The sequence below is a fragment of the Leptosomus discolor genome, chromosome 19, assembly GCF_034619465.1.
Source record: "Leptosomus discolor isolate bLepDis1 chromosome 19, bLepDis1.hap2, whole genome shotgun sequence".
In the NCBI taxonomy this organism is placed as follows: domain Eukaryota; kingdom Metazoa; phylum Chordata; class Aves; order Leptosomiformes; family Leptosomidae; genus Leptosomus; species Leptosomus discolor.
In genome coordinates, this window is record NC_141409.1 from 3,595,558 (window position 1) to 3,615,106 (window position 19,549).

The 19,549-nt window shown below is 52.9% G+C and overlaps 1 protein-coding gene across 3 annotated transcripts; it reads left to right on the forward strand.

Moving 5' to 3' along the window:
* The first annotated feature begins 1,562 nt into the window (after positions 1-1,562).
* Positions 1,563-18,804, forward strand: TPRN (taperin). Of its 3 annotated transcripts, XM_086475868.1 has the most exons (6): positions 1,563-2,297; positions 2,373-2,492; positions 2,724-3,782; positions 17,772-17,955; positions 18,229-18,359; positions 18,742-18,804. In XM_086475868.1, the coding sequence occupies exons 1-6, from the start codon at positions 1,563-1,565 to the stop codon at positions 18,802-18,804; spliced, it is 2,292 nt and encodes a 763-aa protein (XP_086331994.1). The 3 variants fall into 3 exon arrangements, with proteins under 3 accessions (XP_086331994.1, XP_086331993.1, XP_086331992.1); XM_086475867.1 differs by having other exon boundaries at positions 1,563-2,468; positions 2,607-3,782; XM_086475866.1 differs by having other exon boundaries at positions 1,563-3,782.
* Positions 18,805-19,549: the final 745 nt, after the last annotated feature.

A 19,549-nucleotide genomic window follows, 5' to 3' on the forward strand; every position in this document is an offset into this window, starting at 1 on the left:
GTGCCTGAGCCATGAGTCACCAGAGGCGGGCAAATGTCATTACCCGCTTGCCCAGTCTTTATCCTCAACCCTGGGCACCGACCGCAGCCCCAGCGAGGGCCACGATCCAGGATGGTGCATCAGGGACCTGCGCTTCAGCGGAGCACAGCAGGTCACGTGTAAACCTTAAATCACCTTTGTGTTATTTAAGCTGAATCGCAAAGAGCTGCCTTCTTCCGTTGAGCTCTGGTTTGCTGGCTTGCAGCAGAGCAGCTCCTCGGTGCACCCAGCACATCTGGGCATCGCACGGCTCCCAGCGTGCCAGCAGCTTTGGCAACAAAATAGTATTTGCAGCCGTATCGTTTCCAGGTATCATTTGAAGAACGTGCAATTTGTCTGTCCTTGCTTGGGAGTGCAAAGATAAGCGCCTTATCAGCAGGATATGGTGCTCCTTCCCGTACGCACACCTGTATTTTCAGCACCTCAGCTCCAGCAGAGTGAAGCCTGTCAGGTTGAGGCGGCCTGGCACGCTGGGGTGTGGCAAGTTGTGGCCAGAGGTTATTTACATCATGGCGTGCCATATCCCCTGCATGTTCTGGGCTGAGGATTTCAGCACCCAGCGTTATCAGAGGCGTGGAGAGTCCTGAGCTGTTGTGCGATCCTGTCCTGATTGCACAGACTTCCCAAAGAAACCTGCTGGCGGCTGATAACAGGCACTGCCTGGAAACAACACCACGGCGGTGCTTTCCCCTGCGCTTTTGTGCCCAACAAGCAGCCGTAGCCAAAAAGCAAAGCCGGTGGGAAAAATGTTTTCCCGCTTTGCTGCCATGTGTGGTGGAAACCCCCACTCGTCTCCTCCGGAACTCCCCTTGAAACGCCCCTCTGATGGGCCCGACAAGACCCTCCTCCAGTGCCTTGCTCCTCGCCTGCCACGGCTGCTCATGCCCAGGCACCTGCTCTTCCTCCGGCTGTGGCTGAGCTCATGCTGGGTGACCCCGAAAGGCGTTTTTTCGCTCCTTTCCTCCTCGGCCGGTGCCACATGGGCCAGTGCGGGATGGGGGGAAAGAGCATACCAGGGGTTTTTGAGCAGGGTCTGTCACTGTGGCTCCTGGCAGGCTGGAGCCCCTGCAGGGCCTGTCCCATGCCACGTCCCCGAGCCCGGCACCCCAGTGCCTGGGGGCTCCTGGGCAGCAGGGACCCCGCCGGGTCACCAGCGCCGGGGACAGGGCTAGCCATGTCCCTGAGAAGCCGTGTCGGTAACACCGCCCGTGCCAAAGCCCGGCTGCTTCCAGGCGGCCCCCGATGGGCTCTCCCCGCCGGACGGCGCCCGCCATGGCCCCGCGGGGGCGGATCTCTTCGACACCGGCCCCGAGACCCGACCGGGCGCCTCAGGCAGGCGCCTGCGAGCACTGGGCCGTCCCCGGGGCCGCCGGCCCTGTCATGGCGCCCGCCCCGCCCCTCATACCACCGCCCCGCGGAGGGCGGCCCCGGGGGCGGTACCGCAGCCGGCGGCGGGGCCTGCTCAGGTGCGGCGGGCGGAGGCGGCGGCGGCTCGGCAGCGCAGTCCCCGTTGCGCCGCCGCCATGAGCAGCGCGGAGCCGCCGCTCGGGGCCGGGCCGCGGGCACAGCCCGCCTGGAAGCGGGAGATCCTGGAGCGGAAGCGGGCCAAGCTGGCCGGGGCGGCCGGCGGCGAGCCGGAGCCCCCGGCGGGGGAGCGGCTGGTGGTGGCGGAGAGCCTGGGCCCGCTCCGCGAGAACCCCTTCATGCGGCTGGAGAACGAGCGGCGGCGGCTGCGGCAGGGGCTGCCCGGGCACGGCCCCGGGGCGGCGCGGCCGCTGCAGCAGCTGCTGGAGCTGTACAGCGCCGTGCCCGGCATCCGCACCATCCGCGCCGACAACATCCTCATCATCGAGTCCCAGCCCGACGCCGCCGCCTGCTTCGCCGAGGGGGACGCGCTGCCCGGACGCCGCCGGGACCCGGACGCCGCCTCCTCCTCCCCGCCGCGGCGCCCCGACCCGCTGCGGGAGCTGCTGTCCCGCCGGGGCGCCGCCCTCGCCGAGATCCGCGCTGACCAGGTCGTCGTCTACGAGACGGCCGAGCCGCCGGAGCCGCCCGAGGCGGCCGAGCCGGGCACTGTCAGCCGCCTCCTGGAGAAGTTCGGGCAGCGGCCGCGGGGCCGCCGACGCCGCGGCGGGGAGGCTCTGACCGGGCCCGGGCCCGGCGCCGGGGCAGGCGGGCCGGCTGCTCCTCCGCCCGTGGGACCGGGCTCCCCCCGGGCCGGGCCGCCCCCTGCGCCGGTGGGACCCGGCTCCCCCCGGGCCTCGGCGCCCCTCCAGAGGGGACCCGGCTCTCCCCGAGCTTCGGCCCCAAAGGCGGGACCGGCATCTCCGCAGGCGGTGCCGGCCGCCCCCCCCCAACCGCTGCCGGCTCCCCCCCGGGCCGCCACCCCCCCAGCGGTGCCGGCCACCCCCCAGCCCGCGGCCCCCCAGGCAGCCCCGGCTCCCCCCCGGGCTGTCACCCCCCAGCCCGCGGCCCCCCAGGCAGCCCCGGCTCCCCCCCGGGCTGTCACCCCCCAGCCCGCGGCCCCCCAGGCAGCCCCGGCTCCCCCCCGGGCTGTCACCCCCCAGCCCGCGGCCCCCCAGGCAGCCCCGGCTCCCCCCCGGGCTGTCACCCCCCAGCCTGCGGCCCCCCAGGCAGCCCCGGCTCCCCCCCGGGCTGTCACTCCCCAGCCCGCTGCCCCCCAGGCTGTCCTGGCTGCCCCCAAGGCCACAGCCCCCCAGGCCAACTGCTTTCTCCACAAGATCGGCTCCAACTCCTTCACTGTCACCCCCCGGGGGCTGCCCCCCGGCAGCCGTGTCCCCGAGCCCGGCACCGTCCCCGCCGGCCGTCCCGCTCTGCCCAAGGGGTCACCAGTGCCATCTGCCAGCGCTCCCCACGCCAGAGCCAACGCCAGGAGGCCAAAGCCGGAGGAGGCCGAAGTGGCCGTGTTGCCCCCGCCCAGTGCCAGTCTGGCCCCCAGTGCCACCGGCTCCATCCAGCCGCTCTCCGCCTCTGCCCCCCGGGCCGGGGGCTCCTTCGAAATCCACCCAGCCCCCAAGCCTGACTTGGCTGCCATCCCAGCCCACGACCTGCAGGCCCAGGCCCTGGCCAAGCTGCGCCTGAATTCGCGCAATTCCTTCCTCTTCGTGCCCCGCCGGGAGGGCAGCCAGGCTCTGCCTTCTGCCGAGAGCACAAGACCGGGGCCACCGCCACCGTCCTCGGAGAAGAAGGCACTGAAGGAGCCTCCGAGGGCTTCCGCCCCGGAGCAGGAAGAGCCTGTCGCTTCCCCACCGGCGCCTCTGGATCCGTTGGTACCTGTGACTTACATTGATGACATTGTGGAGCCGGACAGCGGGGAGCTTTCTCCCGGGGCTGGCTCATCTGCGAGGACAGGGAGCTTGGCAGATCAGTCTGGAGGAGCTGCCCCTGACTTGGAGATGGAGTTTTCCTCCGTGCCCCTCTACAGACCACACTCTGCGCCTCACCAGAGGGGAGGCAGCACCTTCACTGTCGTGCCCAAAAGGAAGCCTGTTGCCTCGGGGCTGCAGACTCTCACTGATGCCAGCGGAAGGCTGCAGCGGGATGAAGAGGAGGAGGAGGAAGAGAGCAAAGGAAAAGGCAAAACCGTGGAGAATGCTGATGGGCCCCAAGCAGGGATGTCCCATAAAAAGCGCTACCCCACAGTGAATGAGATTGAAGTGATCGGGGGGTACCTGTCCCTGGAGAGGTCCTGCATGAGCAAGACGGGCTCCCGCCGCAAGAAGGTAACTGCCTGGGGTGCCTCTGTGCTGAACAGCCAGGCTGAAAGTAGCTCGGGACTACTTTTGGCTTGTCTTTCCATGAGGCGCCGGGTGGGAATATGGGCAGTGTTTTTCTGACCCTTTGGAGAGGCAGAGGCTTGCCCTTAGGGAGGTGGCATTGAGTGCTGTTCCACCAAGTAGGTGAGGGTGGGATATGACGTGCGGTAACTGCAGGGCCTCTCCCACAGTCGCTGTTTGGAGGTATGCTAACGGAAAGTAAAATGTTTCAGGTATTTAGAAACTTGAGGTAAGTCGTGTGGTTTGAACAGCTGTGGACTTGCCCCCTCCCTGGCTCTTCTCTGTGCATGGTGGGTGTTGGACATGTTGAGCTCCCCGTGGCCACTGCCCGGCTTGTGACACGGTACAGTGAGCAGTGTGGCGTTGGCATCTTCCCCGCATTAGTGATCTATTGATAGAGGCTCAGGAATTAGGTCTCCATTAGGCAGAAAGAGATCAGCAACAACTTAACTCCCTTTGATAGGATTATACCACCTGGCTGCTCGTTCTGGGTGTGCAGCTACGTCTGTGAAGATCCACGAGATGTCGATTGCTCCAGGTGTCTTTGGAGCAAATGCCGGATTTTCTTACCGCTTGGGATCTAACTTAGATCCTTGTGAGCCTTAGCTTGAGAATTACTCTTTGTATGGCTTGGTGAAATGCATCTGGATGTGATAAAGACAGAGTCACACTGAAAGAGCCGGTTATTTTGCTGTGCTGGAGGAGCAGGTGTGAATTGTTTGGCTCTGAAAGCAGCACACGGAGGTGACAAATACTGATTTCTAGATCTGCGATGTGATGTGTTTTTCCGTAGCGGGAAGAACTGTCTGATGTTCCGTTACCTAAATTTGACTAAGTATTTGATGGACTGAATCCACATGGGTGCCTGAGGCACTAAGCATTATAATTTGAGGAAATCCTTTGAATAGGGTGCATCTCATTGGGAAGGGAGGCAGGGAGGGCTGTTTCTCGTGGCTTAACATTGTTAAATTCCTTCATAAGAGCACACGGTCTGTGTTAATTTGATTGTAACTAATGCAGGGAGTAGATTTGGACCATAAGTGCCATGAGATCCAGAATGAGCAAATAAGCAGGAGTGTTGGTTTTCCATTGGTATTCCTGCAGTTTTTCCTTTGTCCTCTTACAGGGAAATGCATGGTCAGACTGGAATTGTTCTGTTGCTTCAATACCTGCTGGCTTGCACTCATTCCAGCTATTTTCTTGGCTCTGCTCAGTTTAGTTTGGGGTATTAATTTGATTTACACCACATCAGGTGTGTGGTATAAATGGTGAAAATATCAAGACAACATGTTACAGTTACAATACTCCTAGGATGGAGCAGAAAAGGCAGAGGAAACCTTGCGGGACAGCCACTCTTAGGTAAGCCCAGCTTCTGATGGAGCCAGAGGAGCCAATTTAGCTGTGCAGGGTGGTGCTGTTAGGGCAGCAGCCTTGCTGGTGAAAGAAGAAAGCCTCAAGTAAGCAAAACCAATGAAATGGTGTGCAGTGGAATCTGTCCTTACAGTACAAAAAGGAGGGAGGGAGACGAGGACAAGGCTAGGGCAGCGGCTGAATTGTTTAAGGTTGGTCAAACGCTGGAAAAGGAACCCAGAGAAGTGGTGGCATCTCCATCCTTGGAGCTATTAGAAACTTGCCTGGGGACAGGCTTGAGCAACTGAACAGGTCAGACCAGCTTGGAGCAGGAGTTTGGGCTGGAGACCTCCAAAGGTCCTTTCCTACCTAAACCAGCATGTGATTCTTTGAAATCGGTTAACAACTGTTTTGTCTGTTCAGCGTTGGATTTGTGTGACATTGGGCAGGTCATGTAGCTTCTCCACTTGTGTTCTTATCAGCTTAATGGCATTAACTACCCCACTCTGCACCTGAAGATGTGCTAATACTGCACGGGAATATACAACTGTTACAGCATTCGCTAAGAATTGGAGGGGGGGGATGTCCTGCATGAGAACTTGCATAAAGATCTAGTTTCTGAGAAGAGAGATATTAAAAGGCAAAGGAGGAACTGCCTGTTACATTGCAGAGCTCAGGAGGCTGAAACAAACGGGGACCCTTCAGAAAGTAAGATCCTGCTTAAGGAGAAGTCGTAGAGTCACAAGTTTCTGGGTAAAACTAAATGTAGCAATTCTCCCTCAAGAAACAGTTCCCACTTTCAGAAACTTTCAGTTCTTTTCCCGCTAGAGGCGGCAAGCATGGAGTGTGACTTTGTAGCCAGGGTTTAGAAGATGGTGCTGTAGCAAAGGGAAAGATTTCTGTTTACTCTTAACCTAGAGGATGTTTGTGGCTTTTACTCTGGGTAATAAGGCTGAGTGTTGATGCCTGAAAAGGAAGGAGCTAGTATTAGGATGCATTCCTTGGTTTCTTCCCAAGAGATTGCTGTGTGTCGCCAAGGCAACCGGCCAAAAACAAGGGTTCTGTTTTGTAGATACGTCGGGGTTTTCAGAAACTTGATTTTGTCCTGAATTGGGCAGAAGCAGACATTTCATGTGAGCTGGAAACTGCAGTCCTTTGGTAAAACCAATGTCCCTTTCTCTTTTGGAGTATCAAAAGCAAACCTGATGCTGGTTTCAATGAGCAGCTACCCAGTCTTTTGGGGTGATTCTCTCCAGGCAGACCTGCTGTATGAGCCTTTCTCCTGCTGAGCACCTTCCTTTCCAAACTTTGTCTTGGATTTGATGAAAGGTCTTTAAGTATGCTTAAAGAAAGTGGTGTTTAGTGAAACTTAGTTGACTTGGAAAACTTCAGCCGCTTGCTGATACCCAGCAGGAATCTGGGTGAGATGAACAGCAGGTCTAGCACAGCCTGGAAATGCCACATTCTTGCGGATCTGTGTGTTTCTGTGCTTACACTCAGGGCTAATGATTTATCAGGAGGGAGAGAGGCGGTGGTGGCAGTTAGACTGATTATTCTGTGAGATGCAAATTGTGTTTTTCTTCAAATGCGGAAATTTGGCCTCCCTTTTCCATCCACTGATTGCCTGTCTATGGCAGAGATGCCAGAAAAATGGAGCTGACTCGGTCTGTGTCCTCCAGTCCACATCCTTCATGGCTTTTTGGAGTGGGGGAATGGCTGGGACAGGGTGGGGGTGGGTTCCAGTGCTGCTCTTGTCTGCATGGAGGGAGCTCCAGTCCCCTGATCTTGGCTACATGGCTGCAGGACCGAGTTATACTTGTGACTTTGCTGTGGCCTGCTGGTGTCAAAGGGCTTTCAGGAAAAATAGTTTTATTGCTCTTTCCAGACACTTCAAATATGTGAAGCAGCTGTTTGTTTGGGGGTTGAGAGCTGGACCTTGAGCTGATGAGGGAGAGAGAGAAATGCTGTTCCTGTGTCAGAATAAAAAATGGGTTCCCAGCTCTCTTGTGCAGCTAGAGCTGCTGCAGTGGGACAGTTGTCATTCACCCAGGGCTGTGAAGGTGAACATGGGGTTGTGTATGATCGGGCACGACGAAGATCTGCACGTGGAGGGCAGAGCCATGCTTGTCCCAGGGACTGGGCTGCCCGTGTGGGCAGGGAGTTTGAGCTCTGGTCCTCCTACAGCTGTTAAGATGCTCTTCAGGACTGTTCATCTACTCCGTGGCTGTTCTGAGACCTCTCCAAGCAGTACCACAGGCAGTCCGGATAAAGCAGTGGGGGTGTGACTTCAGTTTGAAAACTAAGTGAACGTTTGCAGCCTTGAACGGACGTGCTGGGTTTGAAGCGGAGCGCTGGGCAGCTGCTGGAAGAGGCTGACTGAGCTGTCAGCTCTGACGGTGAGGACAGGATACGTGCACAGGAGTGGAAGGAGACCTGCTGACCTTTATTCTAAACAGGGAGTGGGGGAGAGGATGCAGACTGCTGTTGGTGACTTCTGTTCAGTGCTTCTCTTCGTAGTCTGTTATTACAGAAGTAAAGACACTTCAGCCTGATAGCAGCCCCAGGAGGAAGGGAAGGCTTTGCTGCAGGATGTGGATCTTTGGGATCTCAGAGGATAAAATCTAGCTCAGCTGAGCTGAAAAGAATCAACCTTGGTTTGGTTACCTGCCAGAATAATGTACAATAAAGTTGTCAGCAAGATAGAAATCTAGGTTTCTGTAAAACATGTGACTGGCATGTTGGAGCGAGTGGCTGGAAAGGACTGCGAACTGCTGAGCCAGCCGGGGTCCTGAGAAGTAGTCGCCTGTCTTTAGGCTTTACGTTCTCAACCTATTGGAGGCTGGACTCTGCCATGAAGGTTCTGCGTGTACAGAATTTGCCCCGACTGCGTGCGTTCCTTATGTCTTGTCATTCCCGTGGTTCATCCCAAGTCACAGTATGTTTGTCCTCTCCAGGACATGGTACCTCTTGGAGATCCTGCAGGAAAGGGGACTTCTGGCCAGGCCACCCAAAGTCCTGTAAACAACAGGACCCAAGAGCCACAAACATCAGATTTTTGATGGTTTCAATGTTTTCTGCCTGTCACAGTTGGCATTTTGCTGAGTGCTGGAAGGTGAGGTGCAGCCTTGCGTGAACAGGGCTTGCAAGAGCAAAGTTGGTGGGATCCAAACACTTGGGAGTCTAACGCTTCCCTGCTTCTTTGCCAAATTGTCTTCAGAGATGTTCAGCTTCAGCTGAACTTCAAAAAGTTCCAGCTTACGTGGACTTTAGCACGGTTCATTTTCTAACGTTTTGAGCTGCATAATGCCTGAAATACGACTTCTGAATGCTCACTTAAATGTCTGTTAAAAAGTGATTCTAAATATCCCGTGGCTTTTCATCATGGGCAGTATTGGGCAGCAGTTTTGTTGGTCTAACCTGCTGAACTTCTTGCTCTGTAGCTTTCCATCTGTTCAGTTCTGCTGGAGATGGTGCCCTGTGAGAACCAGGTGTAGGCTCGAGATGTTGGCAGGGGTGAACACTTCCAACTATTGCCCGGACCTGTTTGGAGCAAGTTTGCACAGTGTGGAATCTAAATACCGGTGACTGCCTGAAGTAATTTTTTGCAATGTATAGCACAAGTAAATTAACCATAACACAAGTGAACTAACCTGGTGGTAGAAGCAAAAATCTCTCTGCAAAATAGAGTCCCTCGTCTCTGTGTTTTGGAAGGGTCAGGATGAAGATTTGCTCTGGGAGAGCTGCGTGTACCTGTTCTATTTTCTGTCTCGTGGTTGTGCTCTGCTGGAGCAAATACATCTGCCACCTTTAAGGAGGGGCTGTGACACGTATCTGACATGGCTGTGTTGAATATTTGATAGATGAGGTCAGCAGTGCCAAGTCCTGCTCAGAAAATATGTGTCTTGGATGATCAGGCGTGGTCGCTCCCCTGCGGAGGCGATTTCCACTAGCCGTCAGATGTGAGCAGGCTGCTTCACCCAGACAGTGCAATTTCCCTGCCCTTTTCTAATTCTGCTGATTTTCAGCCTGTGGTGTTAATGGCTGAAGACTCTAGAAATCAGGATCTTGTGGTCATAGTTTCTAAACCACCTCACAAGCTGCACCTGAGGCTATCAGGGGGAAGTAGGTTGTTTTTTTGTTTCCCCACTGCCTGCCAGCTCCTTGAAGTGCTGGTACTTTGTTGTGCTAAACTCATAGCAGAGCAGATGAGTCATATTTATCTCATCTCCGTAGTGGGGAATTTTCTGTGACTGAGATTCTCCATGGCTTTGCTGCTCCCATGCTTCGCCTTGTGCCTCAGCAATAGTCTGAGCTGCTCCCAGATTCCCCCTATTTCTCTTCCTCCTGTCCCCTGCTTGCCTGCTGCTGTCGGCAGCTCGGGAACGGGACAGAGGAGCTAAAATAGAAACTCTTATGCAAATAAGAGGCAAGCCTGCCTTTGCGGCTGGTTAGGACGTGCCCAGGGCTCAGCCCGCCCCAGAGCTTGAGAGGAGATTTGGAGTGCTTTGTGCTCTGAATTCTGATCATGCGGATTACAGTTAATGTTATCTTAATCGGTTTCCTTCAATCTATGGACCAGATTGGAGATGGTTTATAATTTCCCTCCATCTCAAGTATTCAGCTTGTCTTGGGTTTGGGTTTTCCTCCTCACTCTGTTTTTTCCAGTATATGGTCATGGTGTTCCTGAGAAGAGCTGAGGAAGCACACACTAGGCTGGCTAGGGCAGAAGTCCTGCTTGTCTGTGTTATATGTGGGGAAACGGTAGGAAAAAATAAAGTATTTTGTTTCCAGGTTCAGTGGCAGTAAAGGAAATCTCAGTAAGAGCTGTTGCAGCAGCATCTCCTTCATCTCTGAGGTTGTGCTCACTCCCTTCCTGAGTGAAACCTGGACAATTTAAAATCTATTTACAAAGATTTGTAAATTTGACTCTTCCTAGTGACTGCAGTGGGATGTGGGTATGCTGTGAAGCGGTAACGATATCATTGTTTGGATAGTTTGTGTAGGAAGAGTCATGGGAGGTGTCGGTATCATACAGAGAAACTTCACAAACATCCTGGGAAAATCTGGACTGAAGGAACTTGGTGCTAATGTTTTCTGAGAAATGCCCTTCAGATGATCTTGGGAACTTGGCAGGATGGAGCTGCTGTTCTGTAGGCATTTGAAGGACTATAGGCGAGCTGAAGAAAATATCAGACATTGAGAGCAAAGTACTTGTGTGCATAGGGAAATTGTATAGCTTGCAGCTAGTGAAAATACAGGTCTGAGGACATATCCATAAGCCTCATGGTGAACTCGCTGCACTTAAGACACTTCCTCGAAGAGAAGTGACTTTGCATATTAGTAGTACAGAAAAAGGGCAAGAGAGACATGAGCTCTGTTGTGCAGCTAATACTGTTCCCATCACTGAAGCCTTTTGGTCCTGAAGTCTAGAATGAGCTCCTTACCAGGATTACTAAATCTGTTCCCAACATCCCCATATTTCCTGGGAAATGGTACTCCATCTGTCCCATTCCAGCTGGAGACTGTTCACTTGCACCAAACCGAGGTATTTGTTTGAGCTGCTCTGGTCAATCTCGGTTGCACAGAAATGTTTGTGGGTGGCATCTCCCAGCGCTGCACCACGCTGTAGCCACAAATTGTAGGCTCCGAGTTGCCTGTAAAGCAGAATCCTCAGCTGTTTGGGAGTTTTGTGCATTGTTGATGAAGATACCAAGTCTTGACACTAATTGTATCTTGTTTATGCCTGCTCTCGTTGTGTGTTCAGATGAGATTTGTTTCATATATGTAGAGAGATTTGCCCAATTCTTATGGGCCAAGTCAGTAATATTTGAATTGCTCGTTAAACTGCGGAAGGCTCTGGCTCCTCTGTCTGCAGATGTGCGAAGGAATGAAGGGATCCTTGGGTGAATAGCTGCTTTGTACCGTGTCAGACTGCGACTCCAACTGCCCTGTGATTGTTTGGGTGCTGGAATCTCTTCTTGTCCAACACAGTCAAGGGAAGAGTTAACAAAGCTGCCTGCCCTGCGATGTTCTCCGGGACTGTCCTACCCTGTCACTTCTCATCAGGAATTTGAAACTTCCCCATGTCTTGGTACAAGGAGTTTAATATTTCGAATCTCCATGCATTGGTCCTATCTGCCATGTGCTTCAGCATATTGATTACACAGAGCTGGCTTTGTGGGTTGCCTTGTAAATGGAGACTTTCTTCTTCTGCCTTGTGGTTTGGGAGCTGGGATGCGATCCTGGAGGCAACCTCTCCTTTGCCAGCCACACAGTGCTTCCTTGATAGGCTACTGCTGTAAATCTTTAGTGCCACTAGCTCTATTCAGTAACTACCTCTGTGATGCAGTTAATAGCTGAGCGAAACTCAGTGTTGCTCTTAGGAAATGCTTCTTGGAAAAGCACGATCAAGTGAGCCTATGCTGGAGCAGCCAACTCCTGTGCCCCCAAACTCTTCTCTTTTTTTTTTTTTTTTTTTTTTTTTTTTTTTTTTTTTGTACAGAATGACAGAAAAGCAGGTTTCTGAAGTGCCGTCTGCAGTTTTCTGGGCATTCTTAGGCCGCTTCAGCCATAGTGGTACAGGATTAATATGGTATAGGAACCAAGTCCCCCCCATTCCTAGGGGTACCTGTCAGGGTAAAACCCTTTCTTCCTGTGTCAAGGAAAGGCTTTAGAGGTGCAAAAGCTCCTTATCTTCTCCAGAATGACAGCAAATGCCTTCATAATATGCTGATGCTACTGCAGCCCCCAGAGTACTATTCCAGGCTGCTGCACATAGAGATTGTGCCTGGAGTTATTCAACAATTTGGGCTGACACATGACCACGTTGTCAGGACGAGTACAGGCGTGTAGACAAGCTCATTGCTAACTCCTATGAAATGGCTCATTTTTCCCCAAAATCCTTTATCTAAAAGTTTCAGAGAGAAAGCTGCTTTGCATAGGAGTTGTCTAGATCATTGACTGCAGGTTGTAATGCAAAAAAATGAAGGTCCCTGCAGAGGTATGCAGTTCGTGAACTGCTTCTCCACCTCCTTTTACTAAATCTGCTGGTTTGTGAGAATGGTCAGACTGGGTCAGATGGAAAGACTCTTTGGAGATCTTTGTCCGCCATAAAATGTCTGCTTCTACCCTCTGCTTCCAGTCTCACCAGCTGTTATTTGTCTGTGCAGGGACCTTCCCTCTCTCCTCGTGGCAGCGTGGAGCTGGGAGGTTGTTCTGGGTTGAGAAACCCACCTCTGCACAGATCCTGAGCTCCGCTGGGCAGAGCCTCCACCAGAGTTGGGATATAGTTAAAGGGTGATTTTTTTTTCTCTTTAGTGCCTAGAACAATTTTATTTTTCCTTTCTGTTATAACATGAGGATTTGGGTTGCCAAAGAGGTTCCTGTTTAAAAGGTGTAAAACGCCCTGCATTATCGCTTTGGCTTTGCCACATCTGCCAAGAAGCAAATGTGATAATGGGGGTGGAGAAAAGACCCACTAAAGATATTGCTTCTGGAGCTGATGCCAATTAAGGCCACAGTTTGCTCCTGAGATTTACTGTGATATCCCTGGTTTGTGAGAAGCCATTGGGTGTTTGCTCTTTCCTTAACTGCAGAGTCTTGCAGACTTTCCCACCTCAGATTTTGGAGGCGACGTGTCCGCTGACTTTCATTGTTGCTTTCTGAAAACTGGTTATTTTTATTTCTAATATGTCTCTGTACATGGGGGCTGTTCTGTTGTTGGTCTGGGTGCAGACTGGGTCCTGACAGCCTGCATCCCCTGAAACAAGGTTGAGGCTTTTTTCTTTTCTAAGTGAGTCCTGTATGACTACTCAGATTTACGCTTGTTGGGCAATGTTTACCCTGGCTTCTCTTTCCTGGATACTCTTATTACTCATTCCTGTTCAAATTCTAGCAAATAAATAAATGATTTTTTCTATGGCAACAAGAATCTTTCAGCTGAACAGCATAATATTTCCTGAAAAGCCTGCCTTATTCTTCCCAGTGTGGCTCTGATTGCTGGGCAGAGTATTAATATATAGATACATGGGTTTGGGTTGGACACTGGTTTTGTGACACAGTTCTGGGTGAAGCATTCAGCTGAGCGAAGGGTGACAAATCCCTGCAAACGTCCACAGCTGAAGGGTGCAAAATTCTTCCGTTCCACAACTGGCAGCTGCTGCTGAGGCAGAAATGGGGGAACCACTGCTGAGACACGACCAGCAGAGTTCTCTGGCTGGGCTAGAGGGTGCTTGGCTCTTGTGGGATACATTTTTCTTCTAAAGAAAATGACCCCTGTCGCCTTTTGTGTTTCCATAAAAGTCTATACGGTCTGGCAAGGGGCTGCTGGCTGTGCAAACCTCTTGTCTGTGCCGTTACTGGGCTCTCGATTTTTCTTTTTAAATGGTTCCTGGGGCTGAATCTGCCTGTGTTCCTTACACACAGTGCTCAGTTCTGCTCAGTAGCTGCTCCGAGGGTTCCTTAAGGCAGCTGTGTTGACCTGTGTGTTTTGCCTGAATAAGTTGCCCTCCTTCTGTGGGATCAAGCAGAGCTGCTTTGTGCTTCCCCTGAAACCGCCTCGTGCTTGGGGAGGCAAGCTCATGTGTGCAGTTTTGGGCCCCTCACTGCAAGACAGACACTGAGATGCTGCAGCGTGTCCAGAGAAGGGCAATGAAGCTGGTGAAGGTCTGGAGAACAGGTCTGGTGAGGGGTGGCTGAGGGAACGGGGGTTGTTTAGCCTGGAGGAGGCTGAGGGGAGACCTCATCGCTCTCTACAGCCACCTAAAAGGAAGCCGTGGTGAGGCAGATGTTGATCTCTTCTCCCAGGTAACTAATGACAGGACAAGAGGAAATGGCCTCAAGTTGCCCCGGGGGAGATCTAGATTGGATATGAGGAAAAATTTCTTTACTGAAAGAGTGGTCAGGCATTGGAACCGGCTGCCCAGGGAGGAGGTGAAGTCACCATCCCTGCAGGTGTTCAAAACACGTATAGATGTGGTGCTTAGCGACATGGCTTAGCGGTGGGCTTGGCAGTGTTAGGTTAATGGTTGGATTTGATGATCTCAAAGGTCTTTTCCAACCAAAATGATTCTGTGATTCTATGTGGGGAACGCAGGTGATGCCATGGAAGATTTGTCACTTTGGTTTTGGGGACTTCCGCTCTGCGTGGGCAGGGTTGATGGAGTGCCCCGGGGGTGTGCAGATGCGGGGAGGGCAGCTGCCCATGCAGAGCCTGTTTGCAGGAGTCCGACCCTGTGCCAGTGCCTGGTTGTTCCCCTGGTGTTTACTTTGCCTGGGAGCGTCCGAGTGCTTTACTCCAGAGCGGCCATAGGGCTCTTCCTGCTTCTCGGTAGCAGTGCACTGGGTGCAGGGGTGGGACGCCACCATAGAGCACGGCAGCCCGGTTTTGGGGCGGTGGGGTTGTGCCGAGGTGTGCTCACGCCAAGCAGGACTGCCTGGGGTCAGCCTTTGCACAGGCTGCGCTGGCCCTACCAGAGGTGTTGCTGAAGCAGCAAATTATCTTGTTGGAGCTCTTCCCCAGGCTGGGGCCCTGGGTGCAGGGGTGGTTAATGATTGCTCTTTCTGAATAGCCTCAGGATTGCCTCCTGCAGCGCTGCGGCCTCTCTGCCGCAGGTACCAGAGGAAATCCGGTGGCAGAGCGTTCTGCAGGACACCCAGCCCGGCTCTGGGGAGCGAGCGTGGCCCAAGTTGATTTGGCTGTGGGCAAGTGGGCGCTTCAGTTCAGGGCTTAGGCTGGGCTGTTGGCGTGTTGCCTCTGGGCGCTGCATGGGGTTGTCTCCTGGTCATTTCTGCTGCCTTCTACTCTTTGGTTTTACTCCCTGGTGAGGCTGTTTCCTCCCCTTGCACTACACACAGGTTTGGTCCAAATTGCACTCAAAGTCATTTTTCTTAGAGATTTCCTCCTGATAGCAGAAAACCATGAAAAAAACAGGAAAACTTAGTTACATTTCCCAAGCTTAAATTCTAAAAACAAGGCACATCTCTCCTGTCCCCTTTATTTTCCATGTTTAGCCAAGTACTTGCTCTTCAGCACAGTTGCCAGTGCTGGTAAGCAGCCTGTGTGCAGTGTCTGGTTCTGGGATAGCTTCTGAGCTTCCAGAGCCCTGGGCTCCTCCACCCTCGTGGCCTTCATGCCTGGCAGCGTGGCTCATCCCCACGGTACAGACACCACATTGTGAGCGGCCGCTGCCTGCTCCGCTGCCTGGCTCGGATCAGGGAGCATCTAGGTCAGCAGTAGGGGTGAGAAATTCAGGGAACAGCAACTGGGATGCTCTGACATTCAGAGCCATTTTATTCCAACCCCTTTTCTCTAAGATATAATCATTCCTTTCACCGTGCGTCATCTGGAGAAGGTCAGAGTGGCTCTGGCCAGGGCTGGGGCAGGGAATGGGGAAAGGCAGCTGGTTGCCTTCTCTGCTATTTCCATCCTGTCTTCTCCTGGGAGTGTGGGGAAGGGAGGTAACCTGTGTCCAAGCTACGTCCTGGACTCGGGCAGAGGAGCACACAGCTCCACAATGCTTATTTGTGCTGTAGAGGAGGTGTTAGGTACTCACTCTGTTACCTGGGTTTGATTCAAGCTCCCCTCGTTGCTTTTCTGAAAAGCAGCAGTGAAATGCTCGCTGTCTTGCCCCAGTGCTCCTCTTGAAAACCCTTATCACCCCCGTCGCTCCAGCATGTCTGTCTGTGGGCAGTGCAGGATAACGCAGGAGCAGGCCAGCTCCTGCTTGCTGCCGGTTTGCAGGCTCTGGCCCCTGTGCAGTTGCAGGTTCGGCTCCAGAAGACGCCGTTGGCAGCAGCAGCAGCATCGCACCGGCGCTCCGTGTGCAGGAGATGCAGCGGGGCGGCGGCTGCTGTTGCACCTGGGCAGCACGGGCGGTTGCTTGATGGCTGCTTGGGGCCACGTGCTGATTCTCAGCCTGTGGGGTGGTTTGTATGTGAGGGAAACTGCAAATATGGCACACGGGGCAAATATGCTGCGCTTTCTTCTTGCCCGTTACTGTTACACAGAAGAGATCTTCTGAACCATCCAGCTCCTGCTGCCTGTCACAAGCAACCATGCCCTTTCAATTCTGTTCATAACCCTGTTAGCTCAATTTTAAATGTAGTTAGGAGTAAAGGGATCACAACACCCTTTTAGGCAGCTGCTCCTGAACCTTGATCTGCATTGGCTGGATACTTCCCTAATGCTGGCATAAATTTATTCCTGGCAAGCTTATCCTCCTTGTTTGTCTGTTGTGCACTGGCATCAGCTGTTCTCTGCTCCTTGGTGTTTATTTTCTTGGTGTACTTGCAAAGAGCTGTTATACTTTTTCTCAACCGTCGTTTTTGCTAGTGTGAACAGGCTGAATCTCCTCTCCGCCTGTTGAGATGACTTGTAACCAGATCTTCTAAGCAGAACGGTAGATAATGATTAGGACATGTAAGGCTGCAGGGGAACAATCCCTTCCCTCACCTTTTACTCTGAGCAACACATCTGGAGTTACTGTGTCTGGGTTTGGGCGTCCTGCTGCAGGATAGATGCAGAAACTGGAGCAAGTCCAGCAGGGGCTACCAAAGCGCTCCTGGGGCTAGAGGAAATGGCATATGAGGAGAAGCTGAGGGAGCTGGTTTGTTCAGCCTGGAGGAGAGAAGGGGCAAGTCTGATTGCTGTGTTACAGGGAGGATGGAGCCAGGCAGACCCTATTCCCAGTGGAAATGCCTTGCTTTATTCCTGCTTTAAGCAGCACCCTAATGATGATCACAGTCCCGTGGCCAATCCAAAATTTTCTCAGTTATTCAGAGACGATGAACTTCTCTTAGAGCAAGGGTTGGTCTTAAACATCACCCTGTTTCTATTGTTCTTGCTCTTCAGTTCTCCTCATGACCCATAAAATTCTGTTTTTCACTAGATGAACTCCCATGTTTAAGTCATCTTCCTTTCTCTGTCTCCCAGTTATTGTGCAAAGGTCATTAGTGAGAGTACGAAATAAAACTCATTTCAAAACTGAACCTTTCAGGGCCTCCCACTTGTCCAGTATTTCCCCCCTCTACTACCACTTGTTATCATCTCTCTTTTAGCTGCTTCTGTCTTCTCGCTTCTGGTATTAAACTCTGTTTTTATCTAGCTTAAATAGCGTTTTGCCAGGATGTCCTCCCAAAAATCTGCTCCTGATGTTTCTTTGGTCTAGAGCACGGGTACACCAATGAGTTGGCAGGAATGAGCAATGTCTCCCTTCCAACGTGTGGATGCTTTCCTTTCCTCCTGGGCAACACCGATCCCTCTTGAGGGACATGCCGGCAGCTCCTCCTGGCTGCTGGGCACCAGTGTTAGATGGTGGCAAAGTATGCGCCTGGGCAAAAAGCCAGAGGTACTCTTGGCCTCTCAGCCTCCTGCCTCCATCCCATCTGTTAGGCTATCTGCCTTGGTGGTTTCTCTCAGTGTGGTAGGAGATTCGGCAAGGCACATGGGGAAAGGTGGGGGGATATGCAATGGCTCCTTTAAACAAGGGTGAAGCCCTCGTGTGGAAGGTGGCCTTTGCCAAAGCAAGCGTTGGGATCCGTGCTTCTTGTGCTGCTTTCTAATAATTCCCCTTTGCTCTTGTCTAGATGAAGATCTCTTTTAATGAGACAAGTTTGCAGACTATGTTTGAGTACCCGTCAGAGAGCTCACTGGCAGAAGAAGAGGAGGAAGAAGAGGAAAGACATGCTTCTGAAACAGAGGAGGACAAATCTTGCACCTTTTACATTCCACGCCCAAATAGCACTTTGCATCCCAATACACCTAACTCAGGTGAGCAAGGCTCTGTAGTGGCACTGTGGGGTGACTGGTGGTGTCTGACACTGTCCACGTTTCCTACAGACCCTTATGGAGCTCCACGCAAGTGGAAATGCTAATGGAGGTGACTTCTGCTGTCTGAGAACGGAACTGGGGCTTAGTGGGGTCAGGGCTGGAACCAGAACAGGAAACTGCAGATGGGCAGCTTCCGTGCTGTCCCTGCCAGGATCCTGATCCCACTTCCTTTTGGAGTGGTGAGAAACATTTACATCAGCTTTGTCCTCCCAGCAGATCTATCCAGCTACACCCCAAAGCACTCCGTGAAGTTCAGCGAGTGGCAGGAGCAGAAGTATGAGGAGATGCCTGCCACGGAGGGACCCCTCCCAAAGGAAGCCAATTCCCATGGGAACCAAGTCATGGTGAGACATTAAGCAAGACTTGGCTTTGTCCTGCTGCGCTCTTGTCCGGTGCTTGGGTTGGTCTGGACAGTGGATGGGATGGGATGTGCCTTCCACGGAACACCCATACTTGCGTTCGCTGCCCAGGGAGCTGTGCCACCGCTCACAGAGGCATCAGCACAGGGTCCCACTGCCACTAGCAGGCCTGCCTCTCTCTGGGTGTGTAAAGGAGACTTAAGGCAGCTGGCACACTTTGTACTCCAGGGCACGTTTGGAGGGGGGAATTAAACATGCTCGTTAGCCCTGGGCAAGGTGCCAGCACAGCCTTTGCCATCCAGAGGTGTGGGCACTCATTTGCTTTGGGTTTGATGACACCTTCATGTCAACTCTGCTTTCTCCACAGCTCACCCCAGCAGAGAAGGGCGGACTCTCGGATTTCAGCAGCGAGCCTGCTCTGTATTTTTGATCGCTTCATCTTCTAGCCTGCAGCAGCAGCTGCTGGAGGAAACGTGTCAGTGCACCCTCCGAATGTCCGTGCAAGCACCACAGAAGTAAGCTTCTGGGTCTCTCCCTCACCACAGTTTTCGTTGGATCCTCATGCCAAGGGTGGACTAGATGCTATCGGGCATCTTCGGAGAATATTTGCACTGGATTCTGGGACCTAACTACTACTTTTAAGGCGTATGATTTATTCTACCTGTGGCCTTGCATATTCCTTGTTCAAGATCAGCTGCTGTTAGGCAAGCGTGTTAAGAACAGATCTGTAATCCTAGGATGGATGCAGATTCTCTCAGTGCTTATCTGAGTCCACTTGTCCAGGTGCTGTAGGGGGTCTGGACAGCTTTTGTAACACTTCTACCCGATCAGAGGCCCCAGTGAAGAGCAGTTCTGGAGTTGGAGCACCAGGAATATCTGGGCAGTTAGCTGGATTCACAGAAGTGGTTGAGATTTCACAGCTAGATTGGGTGTCGGTTTGCAAAACCACTGAAGGTTTGTGGTTCTCAGCATGTTTCTGGGGCTAGTTTCACTGAACCATCATGGAGTTAACGTGCCAGTTATATTCTTGTGAAGGAAGCTGAACACGCTGTGTGGGGGATGAGAAGAGGAATGAATACCTTTAGCTTTAGGTGGTGTTTTTGCACTGATCTGTAAAGAAGTGTCCAGACTGGCTTGAGCCTCTTGAACATTCCCAAACATTGGCCATAGCTTTG